The 20,189-nt window shown below is 58.5% G+C and overlaps 1 protein-coding gene across 3 annotated transcripts in view; it reads left to right on the top strand.

Annotated features, from left to right (window-relative positions):
• The window catches only part of EPN2 (epsin 2), a 66,551-nt gene that overhangs the window by 32,251 nt on the left and 14,111 nt on the right, over positions 1 to 20,189 (top strand). The window contains exons 1-8 of one of the 3 annotated variants that reach the window (XM_065896865.1): positions 829 to 1,423; positions 3,091 to 3,184; positions 4,501 to 4,513; positions 11,213 to 11,232; positions 11,843 to 11,860; positions 17,240 to 17,381; positions 18,793 to 18,885; positions 19,646 to 19,820. In XM_065896865.1, coding sequence (XP_065752937.1) covers positions 829 to 1,423; positions 3,091 to 3,184; positions 4,501 to 4,513; positions 11,213 to 11,232; positions 11,843 to 11,860; positions 17,240 to 17,381; positions 18,793 to 18,885; positions 19,646 to 19,820 — 1,150 coding nt within the window. Of the gene's footprint in view, positions 1 to 659; positions 1,424 to 3,090; positions 3,197 to 4,500; positions 4,514 to 11,212; positions 11,233 to 11,842; positions 11,861 to 12,718; positions 12,741 to 12,827; positions 12,846 to 16,189; positions 16,209 to 17,239; positions 17,382 to 18,792; positions 18,886 to 19,645; positions 19,821 to 20,189 lie in introns of those variants that run through there. The other 2 variants (XM_065896866.1, XM_065896867.1) reach the window with 2 other exon arrangements.

Below are 20,189 nucleotides of genomic sequence, written 5' to 3'. Positions count from 1 at the left end.
CAGCCAAAAATAAATCAAATCAAATCAATAAATAAATTTATAAAAAAAACACAAGCGCAGCAGAGCCGATCCAGTGGACGTGTTTTGAAAATAGAGCAATAGCTACAGTGTTACTGCTTTCCTTCCAGAGGCTTAAACTTGAGTTTAAACTTTATTCCTTTTTTTTTTTTTAAAGTTAACCATTTTTAAAATTTATTTATTTTTGCTGTGTTGGGTCTTCATTGCATGTGGGCTTTCTCTAGTTGCGGCGAGCAGGGGCTACTCTTCATTGAGGCGCGCGGGCTTCAGTAGTTGTGGCACAAAGGCTCAGTAGTTGTGGCTCGCAGGCTCTAGAGCGCAGGCTCAGTGGTTGTGGCACACGGGCTCAGTTGCTCCACAGCATGTGGATCTTCCCGGACCAGGGCTCGAACCCATGTCCCCTGCATTGGCAGGCGGTTCTTAACCACTGCACCACCAGGGAGGTTCCAAACTTTATTCATTTTTAACTTGTAATATCGATCTCATCTTAGTTTTGAAGGGAAGATGGCATCTCTTTTGTCCTTGGGGGCTGGAGGACATCCACTCACCGCCCCGGCTGACCAGTGCCTGCTGTTTGCAAAATGCTTGCCATCCCGGGGGTGGGGGGCTCGTGCACAGTAACGTTTGTCTTCTTTCTCTAGGTCATGGCTTCCAGCTTCTCGGACCTGAGGCTCCAACAGAGGAAATGACCATCAGGGACCCTGCTCCAGACCCATTACGGAGACTGAACCTTCACGGGCTGCGAACCTGCCTGGGACAGGGAAGCTTCTCTCTTTGAAGGGCTTTACATTTGTCACAGAGAAAGTAAAGATGACGACTTCGTCTATCAGACGACAGATGAAAAACATCGTGAACAATTACTCGGAAGCCGAAATAAAAGTCCGGGAAGCCACCTCCAACGACCCGTGGGGCCCGTCCAGCTCCCTGATGACGGAGATCGCGGACCTGACCTACAACGTGGTGGCCTTCTCGGAGATCATGAGCATGGTGTGGAAGCGGCTCAACGACCACGGCAAGAACTGGCGGCACGTGTACAAGGCGCTGACGCTGCTCGACTACCTCATCAAGACGGGCTCGGAGCGCGTGGCCCAGCAGTGCCGTGAGAACATCTTCGCCATCCAGACCCTGAAGGACTTCCAGTACGTCGACCGCGACGGCAAGGACCAGGGCGTCAACGTACGTGAGAAGGCCAAGCAGCTGGTGGCCCTGCTGAAGGACGAGGAGCGGCTGAAGGCCGAGCGGGCCCAGGCGCTCAAGACCAAGGAACGCATGGCCCAGGTGGCCACCGGCATGGGCAGCAGCCAGCTCACCTTTGGCCGGGGCTCCAGCCAGCCCAACCTGTCCACCAGCTACTCGGAGCAGGAGTACGGCAAGGCCGGGGGGTCGCCGGCCTCCTACCACGGCTGTGAGTAGTGGCCGAGAGCTGGGCACCGGGGCTGAGCCAGAGCTCGCGGCCCCTCCGTTCTCGCTGCTGGCAGCCGACGGCAGCGCCCTCAGTCCGCCTGGAGTTGCGGTCCCAGAGGCGCTTTGGGCCCCCGGGCCGCTCTGGCTCGGGGGTCCTGAGAGCCTCTGCTGCTCTGAGCTCTGACTCTGTTTGCGTGGGCAGGGCTGGCCCGGGGGTGGTGGGGGGAGGCGGACGTGGAGGCCGAGTCGCCGCTTCCTCCTGGGGCAGGTCTGCAGCGAAGGGCCTGGCCTGCTCCTGCTGCCTAGCAACGGGGGTTGGCTGTTCTGGACCACCTGCTTGCTTTAACCTCATGTTCAGTGTCTTCCTAATGACTGGGCTGTGGGGCTCCTGACCGGCTCAGTGTCTGTTCTGCTTGAGCATCTTGGGGTGAGGTGGCGTGTGTCTGCCTCACTTGTAGAGGGAGAGGGCAGAAGCCTCTGCAGTAGCCGGCGTGGGCGAGGCCTTCCCTGCCAGTGATCGAGAGTCGTTCGGTCGCACGGCTGGGTCCGTGCTGGCAGGGCCTGCTCTGTTTTCTCGTTTTGCGTGTCGATGACTCTGGGTCTTTGCCCAGCGTTTGGAGGAGACCTCAAAAAATAGAAGTGGGGTTCAGGGCCTGACGGAAGCTGGTCCGGGAGCCACGTTGGCATCCTTGTCATTCGCCGACGTGGTCCCTGGAATGGCGCCTCTCTGCTTTTGCAGTGTGGTGGCGAGGCGGGGGTCTGGGCGGCCTGCGGGCTGGGGGATGCAGAAACTGTCTCTTCCTGCTGTGAAAACAAAAGTGCAGGTCACCGAACCCTTTGTTTTTGGAATAAGTAACACTGTCAGCATAAAACTTTTTTTTTTAAGGCAGTTGTTTGCAGTTTGACAAACCGCTGTGGACCTTGCTTAGTTCAGCAGGTTTCAGTAGCGTCTTGAGAAGTGTCAAATAGGGGATTTGCATAGTAAGGGCAGACTCCCTGCCTCTAAGAATTCTCAGTGATTGTCAAGCTCAGAGAGGTCAGCGTTTCTTGTCCCACTTCTGGTTCCTGTCGTTTTCCCACTTAGTTTGAACGGCTCTGCTTAGGCAAAGTCTGTGACCTTCGTGAAACCCCTTGAAAGAAATGGAACCTGCACCCCAGGGGCTCTAGGGGCTGCCCCTGCGCTAGGTTGCACCATAAAAGGAAGATTGCCCTTAAGAAGCGAAGTTGTGTGTTACCCTCAGGGAGCCCCTCTCCACCTGAGAAAGGCCCCTGCAGGTGGGCTGAGTCCCGGGCCCCAGGCCTCCTCTTGGGGAAGTGGCCGCGTTTGGGCTGTATGGGCGCTGGGGGCTGCTCCTCTGGCCTGCCTTTTGCGTTCATTGTCATCTAGGTGAGGCGGCGGCCCGTCCATCGGTCCGAGGGTGTTCCGGGGCAGGGAGGAGTGGGTGGGGCCTCGGGTCCGGTCCTACCGGCTTTGGCCTCCCCGGCCCATCCCGGCGCTGCTGTGGTCCTGGCTCATCCCCTGAGACCCTGAGCTTGAGCTGCATGTTCAGGGTCCATTCGCTGAGCCCGGCCTCTGCCTCTGCCTGTCCCTCTAACGGCCTGTCACTGTGTGTGTGTGTGTGTGTGTGTGTGTGTGTGTGTGTGTGTATGTGTGTCTGTGACCCACAGCACCGGAGGCCTTGCTGTGTCCCCAGCACCGCACAGAGGCCCCGCAGGGTCAGAGCAAGGAGCCGCTGGTACTGAGCCAGCGCCCGCCCTTCCTGCCCTGCCCGCCGTCCCGGGGTTGCCCTCCTGCTGCACTGGATCCGGGGCCCAGCCCTGCCTCACTTGGGCCCGTGGCCTGGCCTGCGGCTCTGTGCGCTCAGGGCCTTGGGGTGGGGGGTGCTGTTCACCTAAGGCCAGGGGACCGCTGGGCTCTCCCTGCGTCCCGCTCCCTGAGGAATTGGAGGGGGTCATGCTGGCCGCAGACCCGGGCGTGGGAAAGACCGGGCCGCCTGGCCGCAGTGCGTGGTTCCAGCCTCGCCCCGCCAGGCACACCCGGGCCTTGGCGCCGGTGGCCGGGAGCCATCTCTGCAGTGCAGGGACACGTGCCGGGTGGAGGACAAAATGGGATGGTTTTTGCTTCTCGGCGAACTGCCGTCCTTCCTGAGATCCCTGTGACCGTGGGGAACAGAGTTCGCTCTGCTGCGATTCTAGGTCATGGTGTTTGAAGGTCCCTAACTCAATGGGTAACGAAAATGAGGCTTCTCTTTGGATTGATTAATGGTGTATCCCGGACAGTCTACAGCTGGTGCAGGTTAAACTGAAAACAGTTCTCAGCGTTGCCCACAAGGAAATGCTCTCGGTCTGATCTGCCTTCAGTCCCCAGGGGCCCCGCCTCAGAGAAGAAAGTCTTCCCTTCTCTTCTGCTCTTACCGGAAGGGGCGCCAGCGAGGCGCCTCTGTGCCGCTTCCCGACGACCTGGAAACGGTTTCCGCTCATCGTGCCTCACACACATCGCCCCCCACCCCTGCCCCCAGGTGCCCGTGTGATCGCCTTGTTGAGCTCCGGGATGTTTCCTTCGCGCCTGTGCTCCCCTCGCGGCCTGGACTGGACTCCACAGGAAGGACCGGCTTTGCACTGTTGGGAGACGGGCAGGCGTGTTGCAAAGCCTCCCCGGAAGGCTCGCTGATGCGCCCGCAGTTACCAGTGCCCCCGGGACCTACCCGTTGAGTAACTGAGGGAGTCTGTTTGTGTCCCTCTGGCCCCCAGCTCTCCTGGGACGCTTGCACGTGAAGCCCAGGCCCGGGCCGCCCCGCGCCTGGGCCCGTGGGTCCCCCCACTCGGCACCCGCGCATACGCACGTTGGCAAGTTGCTCGGCCCGCAGCCCACGCGGAGTTCTCTTTTCCTTCAGCTCTTGAGAAATTAAGGGTAAAATGGGTGAGCGACTTTGTTTTTAGGCAGTTTCTCAAACCCTGAATGAGTTTTAGGCAAACGCGTGCTACGTGGTGTCACTCTTTTGAGTGCTTTCCTCTCCGTATCTCACACCCTCCCTGTTGCGGGGCTGCGGGGGGGCTGTCCCGTGACTCCTTGCTGAGCCCTCACCTGAGTGCCACGCATAAGGTGGGGGCTTGACGTGGGCACACGGAGGCTCTGCTTTGAACACACTGGCTCGGAATCCAGCACGGAGAGTCCCACTGACCTGGCTGTTGGAAACTGGTCTCGTGAAATGCGGGCTGTGATTCAGAGCAGACTTTCGTGAGGGGCCCAGGTCGGACCCCAGGCCCCACAGGGGAGGCCTGCTGGGCGTGGTGCCAACTCCTGGCCTCAGCTGCTGCTCTGCCCACCGTGATCGTGTTTGAGGAGGGCTTCCTGTCCTGAGCTGTGCCCGTCGGATCCTCTCCGGGTCTCCCGCACACAGCTGTAGAGTTCTTTCCTTCCCCTGCAGCGCGTGGCTGCAGTTCAGTGCCCGCTTTCAGATTGCTTTCCTTGCTCTTAGCCTCCCCCTGCTTACCCATCCCCCTCTTAGAAACGATGCCCTGATCCCGGCTCGCGGAGAGCACCCTTCCGTCCCAGGGGTCCCTGTAGGGTCCAGCCCAGAGCCCTGGACACACAGACAGCTCCCCCTGCCGGGTTAACCATGCTGCTGCCGGCCTTGGGGCACCCACAGTCCCTCATTCCCTCAGCAAAGGGCGTTTTGAGCTCCCACCGTGTGCCTCTGTCGTGTGCCCCCATCCCACTAACGGGGAGAGAGACAGTGAATGGTCAGCGTTATACTGCATGCTGCACCATGAATGCTCTGGAAACCCCAAACCCAACACAGCCCAGCGTGTGAGGAGTGGGGAGGGTGGTCCGAGTGCTGGGAAGGCCCAGAACAAGCCTGGACTGGAGGAGGGCTGGGCTGTGCAAGGTCTGGAAGGGCATCCTAGGCAGGTGGAGGGCGGAGGGCTGGAGCAGTGGCAAGGCTGGGCCCGAGGGACGGGGAGCGGCCACACATTGGTAGATGGGTGGAGGGCCTCCGGGTCATCGAAAGCCCTTTGCCTTTTACTCAGTTAGCTGGGAGCAGGGGAGGGTTTGGAACCGAGGAGGGATTGGACCCTGCTGAAGGGTGAGAAGGTTCACGAGGACCCTCTGGCTGTGTGGGGGGCCAGGCGGGCCCAGGGAGGCTGGTGGGAGACCCCTGCCTTTCCCCAGGTGGGAGAGGACGGTGCTGGACCTGATGGGACTGAGGATGCCTGGGCACACTTTAAAGGAACGGGGTGGGTGCGCCCAGGGCTGAGAGCTGGTGGCTGCCAGCCAGTGGTCCCCGGTATCGGGAAGGCAGGGCCAGCCAGCTGGTGGGGAGTGTGTCCAGACCTCCGGGGCCTTCCACCCGGCTTTGGGCCCCATGTCGGCTGATTGCTCCCAAAGGGGTTGGGCGAGGAGTTTGGCGGGAGACGGGACTCACTCAGGAGCCCGTCTCGTCGGAGCCGGTGTGTTCTGCACGTCGCGGGAGCCCGGATCTTCAGTGGCAGTGCGTGTCCGGCAGAGGCCGGCGCTGGCCGTCCCGTCTTCAGGTGGGAAATCGAATCAAGAGGAGGCTGCTTGGTAGCGCCAGCAGACCCTCGGAGGTGGCAGTTGTAGTGACACGTCTGTCCAGGCGGCAAATGTCAAGGGTGTTCGTTCTTGCCTCTTGGACTTGGGCCCCCAGCAGGGTCTGAATGTGCCGTGGAGAGGCCTCCGCGTGTCTGGGCTGCTCGGGGCTGCAGTGCCTGCAACAGCCGGAGGCTGACGGTCCCCGTTCACTTCCTGTAGGAGGCGGCGGGGCGGGGGTCATTGGCAAGGACACTGAGATGGACTCGCCCCCCCAGATCCACTCAGTCGCAGCAGTGAGGCCAGGATCTGAACCCAGAGCCCTGGCAATTTTACGGTTGTGTGGTCCACCTCGTGTAACGCTGGTTACTCCACGGGGCCCTCTGATTGTCAGAGAGGGTGAGGTTGAAACAGCTGTCAGAGCTGCTGATGGGGGTCGGTTGTCAGTTAGGCTATTGATGTTGCCGTGTGCCAGGGAAGATGGAAGGTGTGGCTGCAATAGCTACACCTGTCCCTTCGTCTTTAAAGCATCCTTCGTAAAAGTGTAGGTACACAAAGTGTCGTTTTATAGACTGTCAGTAGTGGATGTGAAAAAAGCAAAGCGGGGGTTGAGTCAGGCTCAGTAAGAGTTACACAGCAGGGCCATGTCTGATTCATGGCTGCGTGGTGGCCAGATTGCCATGGCCAGCTTGAAGGAAGGGGGCATTTAAAATTATAGTATAAATAAAAATAAGAGGGAAGGTCTAAGGTTAATTTTTCTTTGTGTTGGAAAGTAGACCCCATAATTTATGGATAATCTCTGTATATCGCATATTCTGTGTTTGTCTTCAGAGTATGTTTCTCTTTTATCTTTTGTCTCCTTGCACTGACAGAGCAGGAGCCCGTGCTCAGGGCCGAGTGCCTGACCCACGAGGTGCTCAGTAAGCAGTGAATGAACAAATGCTAAATCGACCTGAATTCTCTTTTTCTTGGTGGTGTTTTGATGTGACGTGCTCATCTCCGTTGGTGTCTGCCTCTGTTAGCCTTTTGCAAATACACTCTGTGGGCTTTTCCAGAAATGTGGAAATGTTGTCCCGTATCTTGAGACTTTGAGTTTAGAACAGTGTGATTCCTAACTGTTAGATTTTGTTTGGTGATAAAATGCTGTTCCCGATTTTGCCAACTGCCCTTTCTCTGTTCCCTAAGCCACTGGCTCCAGCTGACTGCCCGGGAGCTTTTAAATCCCCCGAGGTGTCCCAGAGCCCCGGCACACATCTGACAGGTCGGAGCCTCGGGCGGGCGCGGGCAGCATGGCGCTGAAGCTCCCCGGAGGCTCCGGGCCTGGTCAGTGCGGGCCCTTCCTCCGGTCGCTTCCGCTGACCACCGGCGGCCACGCTGTTTCAGAGAGTCACGGTCAGCAGGCGACTCACCGACTTTCAGCAGCTCAAAATGGGTGTTGCAGCGGGCTGAGCCTCCTCCCGTGGCCTGCTGGTGGGGAGCGTGGTGCAGCTGGCGGTGTGGTGACCAGCCCGTCGGGCCAGTGCCCCCGTGGCCCGCGTCTCCAGGTCTAACTGGTAAGCGCGGCTTGGGCGGCAAATAAGAACTCTGCTAGATCTTTCATGATAAAGATAAGGCCTGTCCATTCCCGATGGTGTAGAAAATGCAAAAAGAAGGCAGACACACTCCGTAATCTTGTCACACAGGCAGCTGTTGTTCCCATGTGGGTGTATGTCCTTCTGGGCATTTTTTCTAAGCATTTTCTTTTCTAGGGTTGCAGATGTGTTGTAAATGCAGCTTTGCGTCCCTGCTTTCTGTATCATGATGTCGTCACCCCCCAGCTGCCTGGCCTGTGGGAATGGGTGGTGGTTCGGCTTTGTCGTGGCCGTCTGTCTGTGAGCAAAGCCAGTGGGTCCTTACTCTGAAGAGGAAGCGAAGGCCAGATCAGACCCACATCCCCGGAGGCGGCTGTATGGACAGATCCGGATCACAGGTGTGAAGTGTGTTCCACGAGAGCAGACGGAATCTCATGTTTCATGCCGTGCAGACAGTAGAAAAGCATTACACGTGTGTTGTTCATAACCACGTGACATTTCCACAGCACATTTCTCAGAAGGTGAGTGCATTCGTTCGCTCACTTCATAAGCCCGAGGGTGCCGGGGCCGGCGCTGGGCAGTGAGGGCTCACGGTCGGCAGCTGAGGCCTCGCGCTCCGTGGGCTTCCAGTTCGGGAGAGGCGGACACCTTCACGGTGCGACACGTGTAGTGCTCCGAGGGGGCCGGGCAGGCAGGTCCGAGGCTGTTGTAACCCTGCGTGCAGTGGGACGGGGTGCAGTGGCCCAGTGGTCACCCCTTAGCTGACTCCTTACCACCAGATTCCCAGGACAAATACTACAGTCACTGATATTTTTCACCTCACTTCCTGCGTGCATTTTCCGTGTTGCTACATAGGTTAAAGTTTGGATAGGTGAGACGTCCATACGGTGGGGACGGGGCAGTGCTCTCTGGGTTCCTGTGTGTCCCCTGTGCTAATGTGGGCGCTGCACACACTGCCGTGCCTGAGGGAGCCGCCCCTCACAGGGCTCGCTCACCATTCCCACGCCAGTCACAGTTGTTTCCAGGTTCTCACAGTGTAAATAGCCACGTGGTCAGCGTCTTTGGGCAGAACGCCTGCTTTTCTGAGATTCTTCATTGTCTTCAATGTAGAATTCCCAGAAGTGAAAGTAGTGGGGAAAATGTATGAGCATCATTCTGTCTCTTGAAATTGGTAAATGTTTCCCCAACGGGCCAGGCCCAGGTGCAGTGCCGCCAGCCGGGTGGCCGACTGTGCTCAGTCGATAGCCCCTGAGCCCAAAATGGGTACTGAAATATTTTGAAAGATCATTTCTAGTTCAAGAGATGGAAATTTCCATCAAAACACGCATTTTATTTTATTTTAATTTATTTTTTACATCTTTATTGGAGTATAATTGCTTTACAATGGTGTGTTAGTTTCTGCTTTATAACAAAGTGAGTCAGTTATACATATACATATGTTCCCATATCTCTTCCCTCTTGCGTCTCCCTGCCTCCCACCCTCCCTATCCCACCCCTCTAGGTGGTCACAAAGCACCGAGCTGTGCTATGCGGCTGCTTCCCACTAGCTATCTATTTTACGTTTGGTAGTGTATATATGTCCATGCCACTCTCTCACTTTGTCACAGCTTACCCTTCCCCCTCCCCGTGTCCTCAAGTCCATTCTCTAGTAGGTCTGTGTCTTTATTCCCGTCTTGCCCCTAGGTTCTTCATGACATTTTTTTTTCTTAAATTCCATATAAATGTGTTAGCATACGGTATTTGCCTTTCTCTTTCTGACTGACTTCACTCTGTATGACAGACTCTAGGTCTATCCACCTCATTACAAATAACTCATAACTCAATTTCGTTTCTTTTTATGGCTGAGTAATATTCCATTGTATATATGTGCCACATCTTCTTTATCCATTCATCCGATGATGGACACTTAGGTTGCTTCCATGTCCTGGCTATTGTAAATAGAGCTGCAGTGAACGTTTTGGTACATGACTATTTTTGAATTATGGTTTTCTCAGGGTATATGCCCAGCAGTGGGATTGCTGGGTCATATGGTAGTTCTATTTGTAGTTTTTTAAGGAACCTCCATACTGTTCTCCATAGTGGCTGTATCAATTTACATTCCCACCAGCAGTGCAAGAGTAAAACACTCATTTTAAAAGTGAGTTTCCGGGCTTCCCTGGTGGCACAGTGGTTGAGAGTCCGCCTACCGATGCAGGGGACACAGGTTCGTGCCCCGGTCTGGGAAGATCCCACATGCCGCGGAGCGGCTGGGCCCGTGAGCCATGGCCGCTGAGCCTGTGCGTCCGGAGCCTGTGCTCCGCAACGGGGGAGGCCACAACAGTGAGAGGCCCGCGTACCGCAAAAAAAAAAAAAAAAAAAGTGATTTTCCTGTCTGTAAGTATTACCCTAAGAAACTGATGTAGGCATTTAACCTAAGTTTATGATTGAATAAAGAAGGAGAGAAATTACGTCTTTGTTGAAGTTGCGGTGTTCCAAGCCCTCTCCTCCCTCCCGAGCTCCTGCCTGGGGAGTTGTGGGTGCGACCCTCACCCCAATGCTCCCCGTGAAGGTCGACTTTCCCATGGGTGTAGACAGAGCACCAGGGACCATGGGGACCCCCAGGAAACGGGTGAGGAGAAACAATCCCTTGCTGTTTTGGACAAGCCCTCCCTTCCCCACCTCGCCAGCTGGTGATCTCGTAATGGAGAGGGTTTCACCTGCAGCCCAGAGAGAGCAGCACAGACTCCCTCTTTTCTCTCAGGCAGAGGATGGGCCTTAAGTCCTGCCAGCAGATGACAGGGCAGCCTTTTGTCTCTGCTGTGCCCGCCCCGTCCGTCCCCACTGTCTGTCTCCCGCACTGGCTCCCTCCTCCCTGGGCTTTGGCTTCCGCGTCCATGGGCTGCGGTGGCAGCACCCGTGTCTCAGGGTGGTGGTGACGCGTGTGTGAGCTGTGCCCCTGGGAGTCACAGCTTTGTGCTCGCTGGAAACTACACTAGAAAATGAACACACAGGGGCCTGAGCTCCTGCTCTGTGCCTGGAACAAGCCAGGGTGGGGAGGCTCCTGGCCGCAGGCGCGTCTGGGGTGTAGAAGGCCTAGGTCCCCATTCTGGGGCCGCAGAGCACCTGCCCTGCTCTAGGTGTCCAAGAGGAACCCCTGCCCACAGAGCGTCCTGCTGGGGAGGGTGAGCAGGGAGACCCAGGCTCTCTTTCCTCCCTGAGGGAGGGGCAGGGGGGGCGGGAGTGGGAGTGTGGTCTGAAAGCAGGAAGGAACTGGAGGACTCTAGGGCCCTCTGCGGCCAGCGGAGCAGATGCCAGGTGCGGGGGAGGGGCTGGTGAGCCGCCCTGGGGAGTGGAGGCCTGTGTGCAGGGAGGCGGGGCCTGAGACGACGCCCACCGGGGCTTCAGCGCCAGAGGTGGGTCGGAAACCCCAAATCAGGGTGTCCGCAGGACTGTTCCCTCTGAAACCCGCAGGGGAGCGTCCTGCCTGCGGCTTCCCTGCTTCTGCTGGTGGTGGCCGTCCTTGGTGTCCCATGGCCTATGCTGCTGCCCTCCCCTTGTGTCCACCCCTGCGTCTCTTCTCTTCTTGTAAGGACACGTGTCACGTTGGATGTCGGGGCCCACCGGCTCCAGTGTGACCTCAGCTTAACCGTTAACAAATGAATCTGCAACAGCCCTGTTTCCAAATAAGCTCTCATCCCGACCCCAGGGGTCAGGACTTCGCAGCCTTGGGGCTCAGCTGTGCCCCCGCCCCGGGTCAGGGGAAGGCTCTCTGTGGGCCGAGTCTCCGCCTGGGCGGTAGTACAGGCCACTTGCGGTGGGAGGGTGAGTTTGGGCTGCCGGGGGTCGGCACCATCCAGGCCAGGCGGGGCCCCAGATATTCTCTCGTGACCTCGGGCCGGATGGTCCAGGAACGTTGCCAGGTGTAATAGAATCTCAGTTAAACCCATCCAGAAACCAGCCGCGTCTCACCTCCTTCACAGCCGCCACCCTGGCCCAAGCTCCCACCATCCTCCCTGGACCGGTCAGGTGGCATCACTGCTCGGCTTGCACCCTCCTGAAGGCCCTCCGAGAGCCCCCGGCACCGCCAGGGCCCTTCCATCATGGCCCTCTGGGAGCTCTGCCTATGCCAGCCCCTCCCCCTGCACCCAGGCGAAGCCCCCACCTGCTCTCTGCCTGGTGTCCTTGCTGCCGCCCAGGCCCCTCTGCAGTGTCTCTGTCAGACCTGAGCACAGGACAGGCTCTCCCCACCCTGACCCACCTCCCCTCTGTGTGTGTGTGTCTTGTCCCCCTCACTGGGACACAAGCTCCAGGAGAGCAGGGACTGGCCTCAGGCCTGGAGAAGCGCCAGGCGTGGCGTGTGCGAGTGTCAACGACTGAGCGCACAGAGCACCTCAGGGCTCTGAGAGGGTGTGGCGTGGGCTCTGAGGCTGGCTCTGAGTTCTCCTCCTGCTGTGAGTGGCCCTGTGACCTCTCTGGGCCCCGGTTCCCTCCTCTGTGGGAGGCACCGATGATGCAGAGCAAGGCCTTAGATCAGCCTTCGACCCTCGTGGCTGGGGCACCTTGGCGAGCCACCTCACTTCCGGGCCTCAGCCCTGGCCTTCGGGGGTTGGGGGGCAGGACCCCGCCTGGACCGAGGGTCCAGCGAGGCGCCAGGTGTGGTACACCTGTCACGTGCCAGGCACTCCCACAGGAACTGGTCTGATCCTCAGGACAGCCCGAGGCGGTGGGGACTCTGTTTCCGTCCTGCAGGTGAGGAAGCCGCGGTGTGGAGGATGGAGCAGCCGCAGGGCCTGGATCTGGGCCCATGCTCGCAGACGCCCCCTCTCCCGGGGCCAAAACAGCACCCTGGGTGGGGCCCGTGCATGGCAGTGAGTAGACGCCCGTGGGTGAGTGCCAGGGAAGAGCACATGTTTGTGTTTTCTGGGTGGAATCGCAAGAAAATGTCAACAGCTGTTTCCTCTGGGGAGAGGAGTGGGGGCAGGAAAAGAGGGGTGGCCCTCGCTTCCTTTTACGCTGAAGTCTTTAAAACAGGCCCTGGCACCTCCCCTCCCCCATCAACGTGGCGGTGAGGACAGGCTGTCTGTCATCCTACCTGGCAGAGTGCACAGCAGCCGTTGGGACTGTCTCACCCCCGCCCGCGTGCCCTTCTGCCCACTGTCTACACCGAGACCACCAGCAGCACGGTCGCTCGGAGGTCCTGTCCCTGCAGTCTTACTGTGCTCACGACCCTGATGTGCTGAGCCGCTGGGCTGGCCATCTTGCAGAGTGGCCCGAGGTCTGGGTTTGTCCACCTGCTGCCTCAGTCCTCGCCCTGTACTTCTGTGAACTGGAATCAGATGTGGAGTCTGCATTGAAATCCAGTTGGGGGGGTTTGCCAGGGCCGTCAGGTGGTGGGCGACGGGCAGGGCTTGGCCACGTCCCCCCTCCGTTATGAAGTCTCACTCCCCCACCCCCCCGTCCTGATGGTCACCCAGCTGTGGTGGTCTTTTAGGCGCTTCACATCTTGCAGCTCTTTGGCTTTTCCACAACGTATTTATGGTTTTTTTCTCTTTCAATGTTAACCTGGGGTGATTTGAGCTTATTTTCTCCTCATTTGCCTCGCTTGACTAAAAGCAGTCTTTCCTCTTCTGCCTGTGAGCTGGGAGAGGGAGGGCCCTGGAGGGTCTCCCTGGGGAACGTGCTCAAAAGCCTCCACTCTGTGTGGGAGTGTCCTTGGTGGCCGAGGGTCATCGGTGACTTGGGAAACGGCTGGTGGAACACAGGAGGTTGTCGCCACGTTGAGGAAGACCCAGTATGCCCTTCGCTGCAGTTCAGTAACAAGGAAGGAGCCTAGCTGGACCGGGGAGCTAGTCACTGGGGGGCAGAAGCTGGCCCTGGGCTCAGTGCCGGCTCCCCAACCCCTCCTTCAGAGACCGACAGAAAGAGGAGGGCGGAGGCCCCGGCCGCCAGAGCCACGGTCCTCTGCCCATGGAGGCCCGGGGCCAGAGCGCGTCCCAGTCCCTGGCTTCTGCCGTGCCAGATGGAGGGGGCCGTCTGGTGGCTGTGGACAGAGTGGAGAGCAGTGACCTGGGCAAGGCCTGGCCCCCAGGTTGGGGGGCTGCTGTGTCTTGGGTCCTTCTGACTCTCCTTCCCTCCCCCACACTTCATAGACGTGGAAGCAGAAGCCCAGAGAGGTGGCCATTCGTGTGCGGTCCCCCTGCTGCTCTAGGGTGGGGACGGGACGGGAGCCCTGGCATCCCCGTCAGCTGTCGGGCACGGGGCTGTTAGGGTGGTGGCAGTGCTTGGATCCAGATGGGGTCTTCTTGGAGCCCCGCTGCCTGGCGACCTTGCATTCTTGCTAGGTTGTCAGATGTGCCTCGTGTACCCCGGCGACAGCCTGCGTGCCAGGGCTATACGAGAAGTCCCCGTGCAGAGCCGCCTCTGGGCCAGCTGGGTCTGCAGAGTCTGTGCCCTTCACTCGGCGTCTGTGACTGCAGACACCGCTTATGTGCTTTCTAGGAACACTGAAAAACGTAGCCAGCGAGAAGAAGCAATTTCCTGTTTTTCTATTACCTTGTCTGCTTTGCTTTCTTCTTTTGAAATTCCCCGACCGTGCCCATCTGAAGTGCCTTTGTTTTAGGGGCGCGTTTGGGGACCCGTGTGGGTCGGCCGGTCCCTGGAGCAGGCGAGCAGGGTGAGGTCGGGAGGCCCTGCAGTAGACGCCAGCGGGGTTTTTGGTTCTCATCTTAACCTGTATTTTGCGGGAGCTGTTGGGCTTGTGTAGGCTCCCTGTTCAACCTCCCCTGCCGAGCTTTCTCAGCCAGGGTAGCAGACTGGACAGGGTGAACGGGGGGCCCACTGAGCAGATGAAGGCTTCGTGCTTCTCCCCACGGGCCCGTCTCAGCTGCAGGAGAAGGGTGGTGACACGCGTGCTCGTGGAGTGATTTGCTTGTGCGCATGGTGCCGGCCTTCCCTCGAGAGGGTGCTGGGTCAGAAAGCAGCCTGAGACCCGAGAGCGGCCAGCCCCTTGAACCCCTGCTTCTTCCACTGTCCCCGTGAGTTGTGGACCCTCAGACCCTCAGATCGTCAGAGTGGGGCGAGGGCCAGGTTCCGGGGGTCAGAAGGGCCCACTCAGGCCCCTCTCAGCACCACCTCTGTGTCCACTGCCCTGTCCTCGGGCACGAGAGGCCCTCTGTGGAGACGAGACGCTGTCCCTAAGGCAGGGACGTCTCCGCCGGATGCCTCCCTCGCGGTGCACAGCTCAGCTGACGCCGCGGGCTGGTGGCTGTGAATTCTTCCAGCTGCGTGACTGAGAGCCGCGCCTCCTCCTATGGAAACCGCAGCGTTTAGGGGAATACCCTTTGTCTAATTTCCATACTGATGTGGTGAGCTATTTCCGTGTGTGCCGGCCACACGTTATTCCAGCAGCGTCAGCTGTGTGGGGTGCAGACGTGCACGTTTGCATTTGAAGCTGGGCTGGCCTCGCAGCTGTGCTGAGAGGCTCGGGGGACAGGGGGGCCCCACGTCTCTGGCAGGCCCTGCGCAGAGCCCGGCCCATTCATCCCGGTCCCACCGTTAGGCCAGGTTCGGCTTTCCCCGCCAAGATGGGGCTCTCTGTTCAGGGGGCTTTTTGGGGTGTGGAATGGGGTCTGAGGTCTCCTCCTTTCTTCACTCCCGCTTTCCGTTTGGGAGCAAATGAAGGGTGTCGGATGTGCCGTGCTTGCTGTAAGCCGAGGGCTTAGTGAAGCAGCCTCAGAGACTCTGACCAGGAAGGAGGCTGGGATCGGGCGGCCTGAGGGGCTGTGACCTGGACGGGAGAGCCGCGTGCGTCACAGGAGTCCCCCCACACTGTCCCCCATGGCTGGCCAGCTTCCTTTGTTCCCACCAGCCTGGGTGGTGATGTTGCTTCTAGGGCACGAGGAAGCCAGAGCTGCTGCCTGTGACGGGCAGAGGTGAGGTTTGGAAACAAGCCAACCCAAAACGTGCTTTTGTTTTGCTGTATTGTTAAGAAATCCAATTATTAAGGTAGATTTGAGGACATTCTGTTACCATCTAGCTTTATTTCCTAAGAAATGCTTCGGAAAATGTAATTGGGGCGATGCACTAGGCTGGGATTTGACTTGATTTTATTTAGAAAAATATGTTGGTGTTTTTTGGATAACCGCAGCATTTTGCTGTTCGACCTGCTCACTAGCTTAGAGTAGACATGAGGCAATTGGTTGCTGGCTTTTTTTTGAATGTTTCTCTTGGTTGACAGTAAATCACAGTGGACACTGTGCTTCAGGCCATGTGATTGTCCCAGACGAAGTCTCACTGCCGTGTCTTTCCTAAATCGTAGGACAGAGTGATGCCGATTACAGCCCCCGCCCTGCACTGCCCCTGCAGCCTCGCCTGTTCTCCTGTGGGTTTTTCCAGGACCCTAACTGCATCTCGCCTCTTCTCCCGTTTTACTCACTGTAGCCAGAGCCCAGCCGTCTAGAAACCTCAGTATCAGGCATCATTCCCCACTGTTTACCCTCTCCCAAAGAGGTAGGTCCTAAGAGGCAAGCTTAGGTTGGAGATTTGGGCAGAGGCAGCATTTGCGTGAGTGCTGGGGGCTGGGTCTGCTGGAAGGGATGTAATGGAAGAAGGGGGCAGACGAATATACAGCCAGAGCATCTTTAACAACTGCCCCTCGGCCATGCAGTGGGATCCTCCATCTGCCTGTCCCTCCCATCTGCCCATTTATCCACGCAGTGGGTGTTTGCCAGCTGCTTTGTCAGACTTTGCGGATGGACGTGATGGTGGGAAGACGAGCCTGGGCCTTCCCTAGGAGCACCTTCTGACATGACCCACCAAACTGCAGAATAGGGGTGCTGGGAGAGAGGGAGTGCTGACCCAGCGCTGGCGGGAGGCCGGCCCCGGAGGACCAGAGGGAGGACAGGGCAGGGGCACCCGAGGCGGTGGCTCCGCAGCTCTCCGGGTGGCAGGGCTCAAGCTGAGATTTCCTGTCCTGGGGGGCGGCGGGCAGGGGTGGCGCACTCTTGGGCTGCTGCTCCCGAAGCTTCACGTCTGGTTTCTGCGGGCGCCCAGGCTCCCTGGCGCAGGAAGCGTGATGGTGCGTAAGCCCCGCGTTCTCCGCGTGTGGGGCCCAGCCTGGCCACAGTGGGGTTGTGCGAAGACCCCTTTCTTTGGGAACCAGCTGGGAATTCACATCTCATCCCTTCATCAGAGCTGCTTCATCAAAGCAGGTGCTGCTTCAGATGTTTAAGCTAGATAAGTACTTAAGCAAACAATGGCTGTGTGTGTTTTGTTTTTCAAGTCAACATGCAGTTTTACTTAAAAAACAAAAATGTTCAGGGTTACTGCAGAAATGTTTGGTCTTCATTTTCCATGTCCTTAGGACCGGGAGATACGGTGACATTCTTACACATGCGAGGGGGGTTCTTGAGAGGAGCGAGTCCACAGAGGCCATGTCCTTCTTTGAATGATCTTTGACCCAGCTTTTCAAGAACTGTGCTCTCGACGTTGTAAAAACTCAGCCCCTCTGCTTGAAGCCGTGCAGTGGAGATAGGCTCTGAGCCCTGAGAGGCCTGAACTGGCCGCCCAGGGCGTTTGTCCTGGCGAGCGCTGCGTGGCTGGCGGCGTGTGACGTTCCTTGGCTGTGCGCGCAGCGTATTCGCAGAGCCCCGTCTCCCAGCCAGGGTGGCCCTGTGGGTGTGAGGTGGGAGCGGGCGGCTGGCCAGGGAGCGCTGGTCCTTCACGCTGACTTTGCCTCCCCCGCAGCCACCTCCCCACGGGTGTCCTCAGAGCTGGAGCAGGCGCGGCCGCAAACGAGCGGGGAAGAGGAGCTGCAGCTACAGCTGGCGCTGGCCATGAGCAGAGAGGTGGCCGAGCAGGTGGGTGCCAGCAGGGACGCGCGCCCCCGTGGGGCGGGGCCCGGGCGCACTCACACGGAGGAGGGGCTCTCGCTAGTTGGTCCTGGGGACGCATCGGTCAGAGGTGCTTCCTGGAAGCGCTCCCGCGCGCTTGGCTGGGCTCCAAGCCAAGTGTCCACAGCCCTCATCGCCGAGTGCAGACCACAATCTGCAAGGTGGGTCGAGAGCATCTGGACCCAGAAAAGGATGAGACAGAGGCTGGGAGGAAACGCCCAGGAGATGAGAGTCTGACATTCAGATGTGGGCATGTGTGCAGTTTTTCTTTTATAAGCACACGTTACGTTAAGATGGAGAAGGAGAGGGTCTTCCCCGATGGTCCAGTGGTTAGGACTCCGTGCTCCCAGTGCAGGGGGCCCGGGTTTGATTCCTGGTCAGGGAAGTAGATCCCACATGCATGCTGCACGGAGCGGCCAAATAAATGAATGAATGAATAAATAAATAAACAATAAATTAATAAAAAAACAGGTTTTTACAAAAGAGATGGAGAGTAAGGGAAAGGAGCAGCCTTCAAAGGGGTCGGCCCTTGGCTGCCGCTTTCAGGCCGGACTTGCTGCCCTTTGGTTAAAAAAGGCGAAGGAGTGCAGCGAGGCCCGCGGCCCCTCTCCCTTGGCAGTGCTGTTGAGAGACAGCGGGGGGTCGGATGGAAGAGGCAGGTGTGGGTCCCGCGGTGACTGGAATATCCCAGAGGTCCATGTAGCGGCCAGCTCCCGGCAGGGCCCCTCTGTCCACTCGGGACGTGCGGCCTGCCGTCGACGGGAGGTGCAGAACTCTCATGGGGAAAATGGGGCAGACGGACGGGCCAGCCCGTTGTAGTTCCTTGCTCCTGTCTTATGGTAAAGAAGACGCAGTGAGTGTGTTTACTTACATTTAATCATTGTATTGTATAAAAAAGCTAGGTCGGCCCAGTCTTTTTATATATGCTGACTGTGCCTTGAATAAATATAAATTAAATATAACGAATCATTTCTGTTAGAAATCATAAAATGTAAACACACACTCATTTTCTGGAAGCACACACAGTGGGGGCAGGGTGGAATGACCTGTGATTTCTGTCTTCTTTCTAATTCCTTTCTGGGTTGTTTGTGTTTTATAAGGAGACATATTGCTTCTACAATTAGAAAGAATTTTGAAGTCATTTTCATTTTGAGAAAAAGTATTTTACAAGTATTTCCCTTCCGCCATCTGGGTGGGCAACCCCCCCCCACATCGGGCACACCTTGGGGTGGGAGAGGCTCATGTCCACGTCGTCCCCAGACCCTCCTTTGAAGTGACGTGCGATACGGCTTTGGTTTCCGGCTCTGGCCAGGAGGGCCTGGCTCCTGGGGATGTCGTTGCCGTGACCACCAGCTTCAGGGTCCATTGTCCTCTACAGGAAGAGCGCCTCAGGCGGGGAGATGACCTCAGGTTGCAGATGGCCTTGGAAGAAAGCCGCAGAGACACAGTTAAATTTCCAAAAAAAAAAGAGGTGAGTGCTCCACGGGCTGGGCGTGGGGGGCAAGTCAGTGTGTGAGACCCTCCTGAGCCCAACCCCCAGTGGCTGTCACAGCCAGCGGCAGTGAGGAGAGGGCGGGTGACACACACATCCGCCCGAGGGGCTGGGCCCTCCCCTGACCCCACCTCAGTTCCATCCCCCCGACCCCCACCCCGCGCAGCTCCGGTCGCTGCTCCACAAGCCGCTAAGCGTCAAGTGCTTTGGGACAGTTTCCTGGCCCAGGGTAAGCCGGCGTCCTCCTTACTCTATGCCGGGCTTCCTCCCTGGGACCTAAAGGTGAACTGGACGTGGCTCTGCCCCTGACAACCTCGTCATCCTGTCGGGAGACAGACCCTCCCGCAGGGCCAGGGCTCCAGTGGCCTCCCTGTTCCAGTGCTGCGGGGTCCCTGAGGGCAGCCAGGCCGGCTGTGGGAGCAGGAGGGTGTAACGGCCCCCGGGAGAGAGGCCTGGATGACGCTGGCAGCTGGGGGGCCGTGTCTCGGAGGGAAGCAAACCCCCTGTTCTCCTGGGAAGCCCCAAGGACCTGTCGACAGACGGCGGGCGCTTGGCACACAGCAAATAGCTGGTGTGGGTGGAGCCTGGTCCTTACTGAGAAGCGGGGATGTGGGGCGGCGCAGTCCCGGGTCCTCTGGGCCCCCCAGAAGGCCTCTGCACTGGGAGGGGCACAGGCGGACACTGGCCGCAAGGGCAGCAGGGTGAACCTGTCCTCTGTCTTCGGTCCTCGTCTCAACAGCATGGCTCGCACCCGCAGCAGACCACGCTGTTGGACCTGATGGACGCTCTGCCCAGCGCGGGCCCTGCTGCCCCGAAGGCGGAGCCCTGGGGCCCTTCCGCTTCAGCCAGCCAGACCAACCCCTGGGGTGCTCCGGCAGCCCCCAGCAGCACTTCGGACCCCTGGCCGTCATTCGGTAAAGACCTCCCTCGTACGTCTCCCCTGCCCGCCTGCTGGACGGGGGAGTGGCTGCAGGGCGCGCAGCTCCCTCTCACCTGGCAGCGGTCTGAGTGGGTCTGGGTGGTGGGGGTGGGTGTCCAGACCTCCGCAGGACCCGGAGCGCCCCCCTGAGGACTGCGGTTCAGGGCTCTGCTTCGTCCTGTTGTGAGTGGTTTTCTGCTTTGGGAGATTTCTTCTCCGCTGCCCACACGCCTCGGAGAGGGCTTGTCCCTCCTCCGGGACATGCGTCAACTCTCTCAGCCTCAGAATTGCACCCCAGGTTAAGAAACCGTAATACACAGCGTGAAACGTCTAAATCATCGTGCTGTAATTAGCCAGAAATTAC

The sequence above is a fragment of the Phocoena phocoena genome, chromosome 19, assembly GCF_963924675.1.
Source record: "Phocoena phocoena chromosome 19, mPhoPho1.1, whole genome shotgun sequence".
Lineage (NCBI taxonomy): Eukaryota > Metazoa > Chordata > Mammalia > Artiodactyla > Phocoenidae > Phocoena > Phocoena phocoena.
Note: the sequence above shows the minus strand (reverse complement) of the source record. Positions and strands in the feature narration are given on the sequence as shown.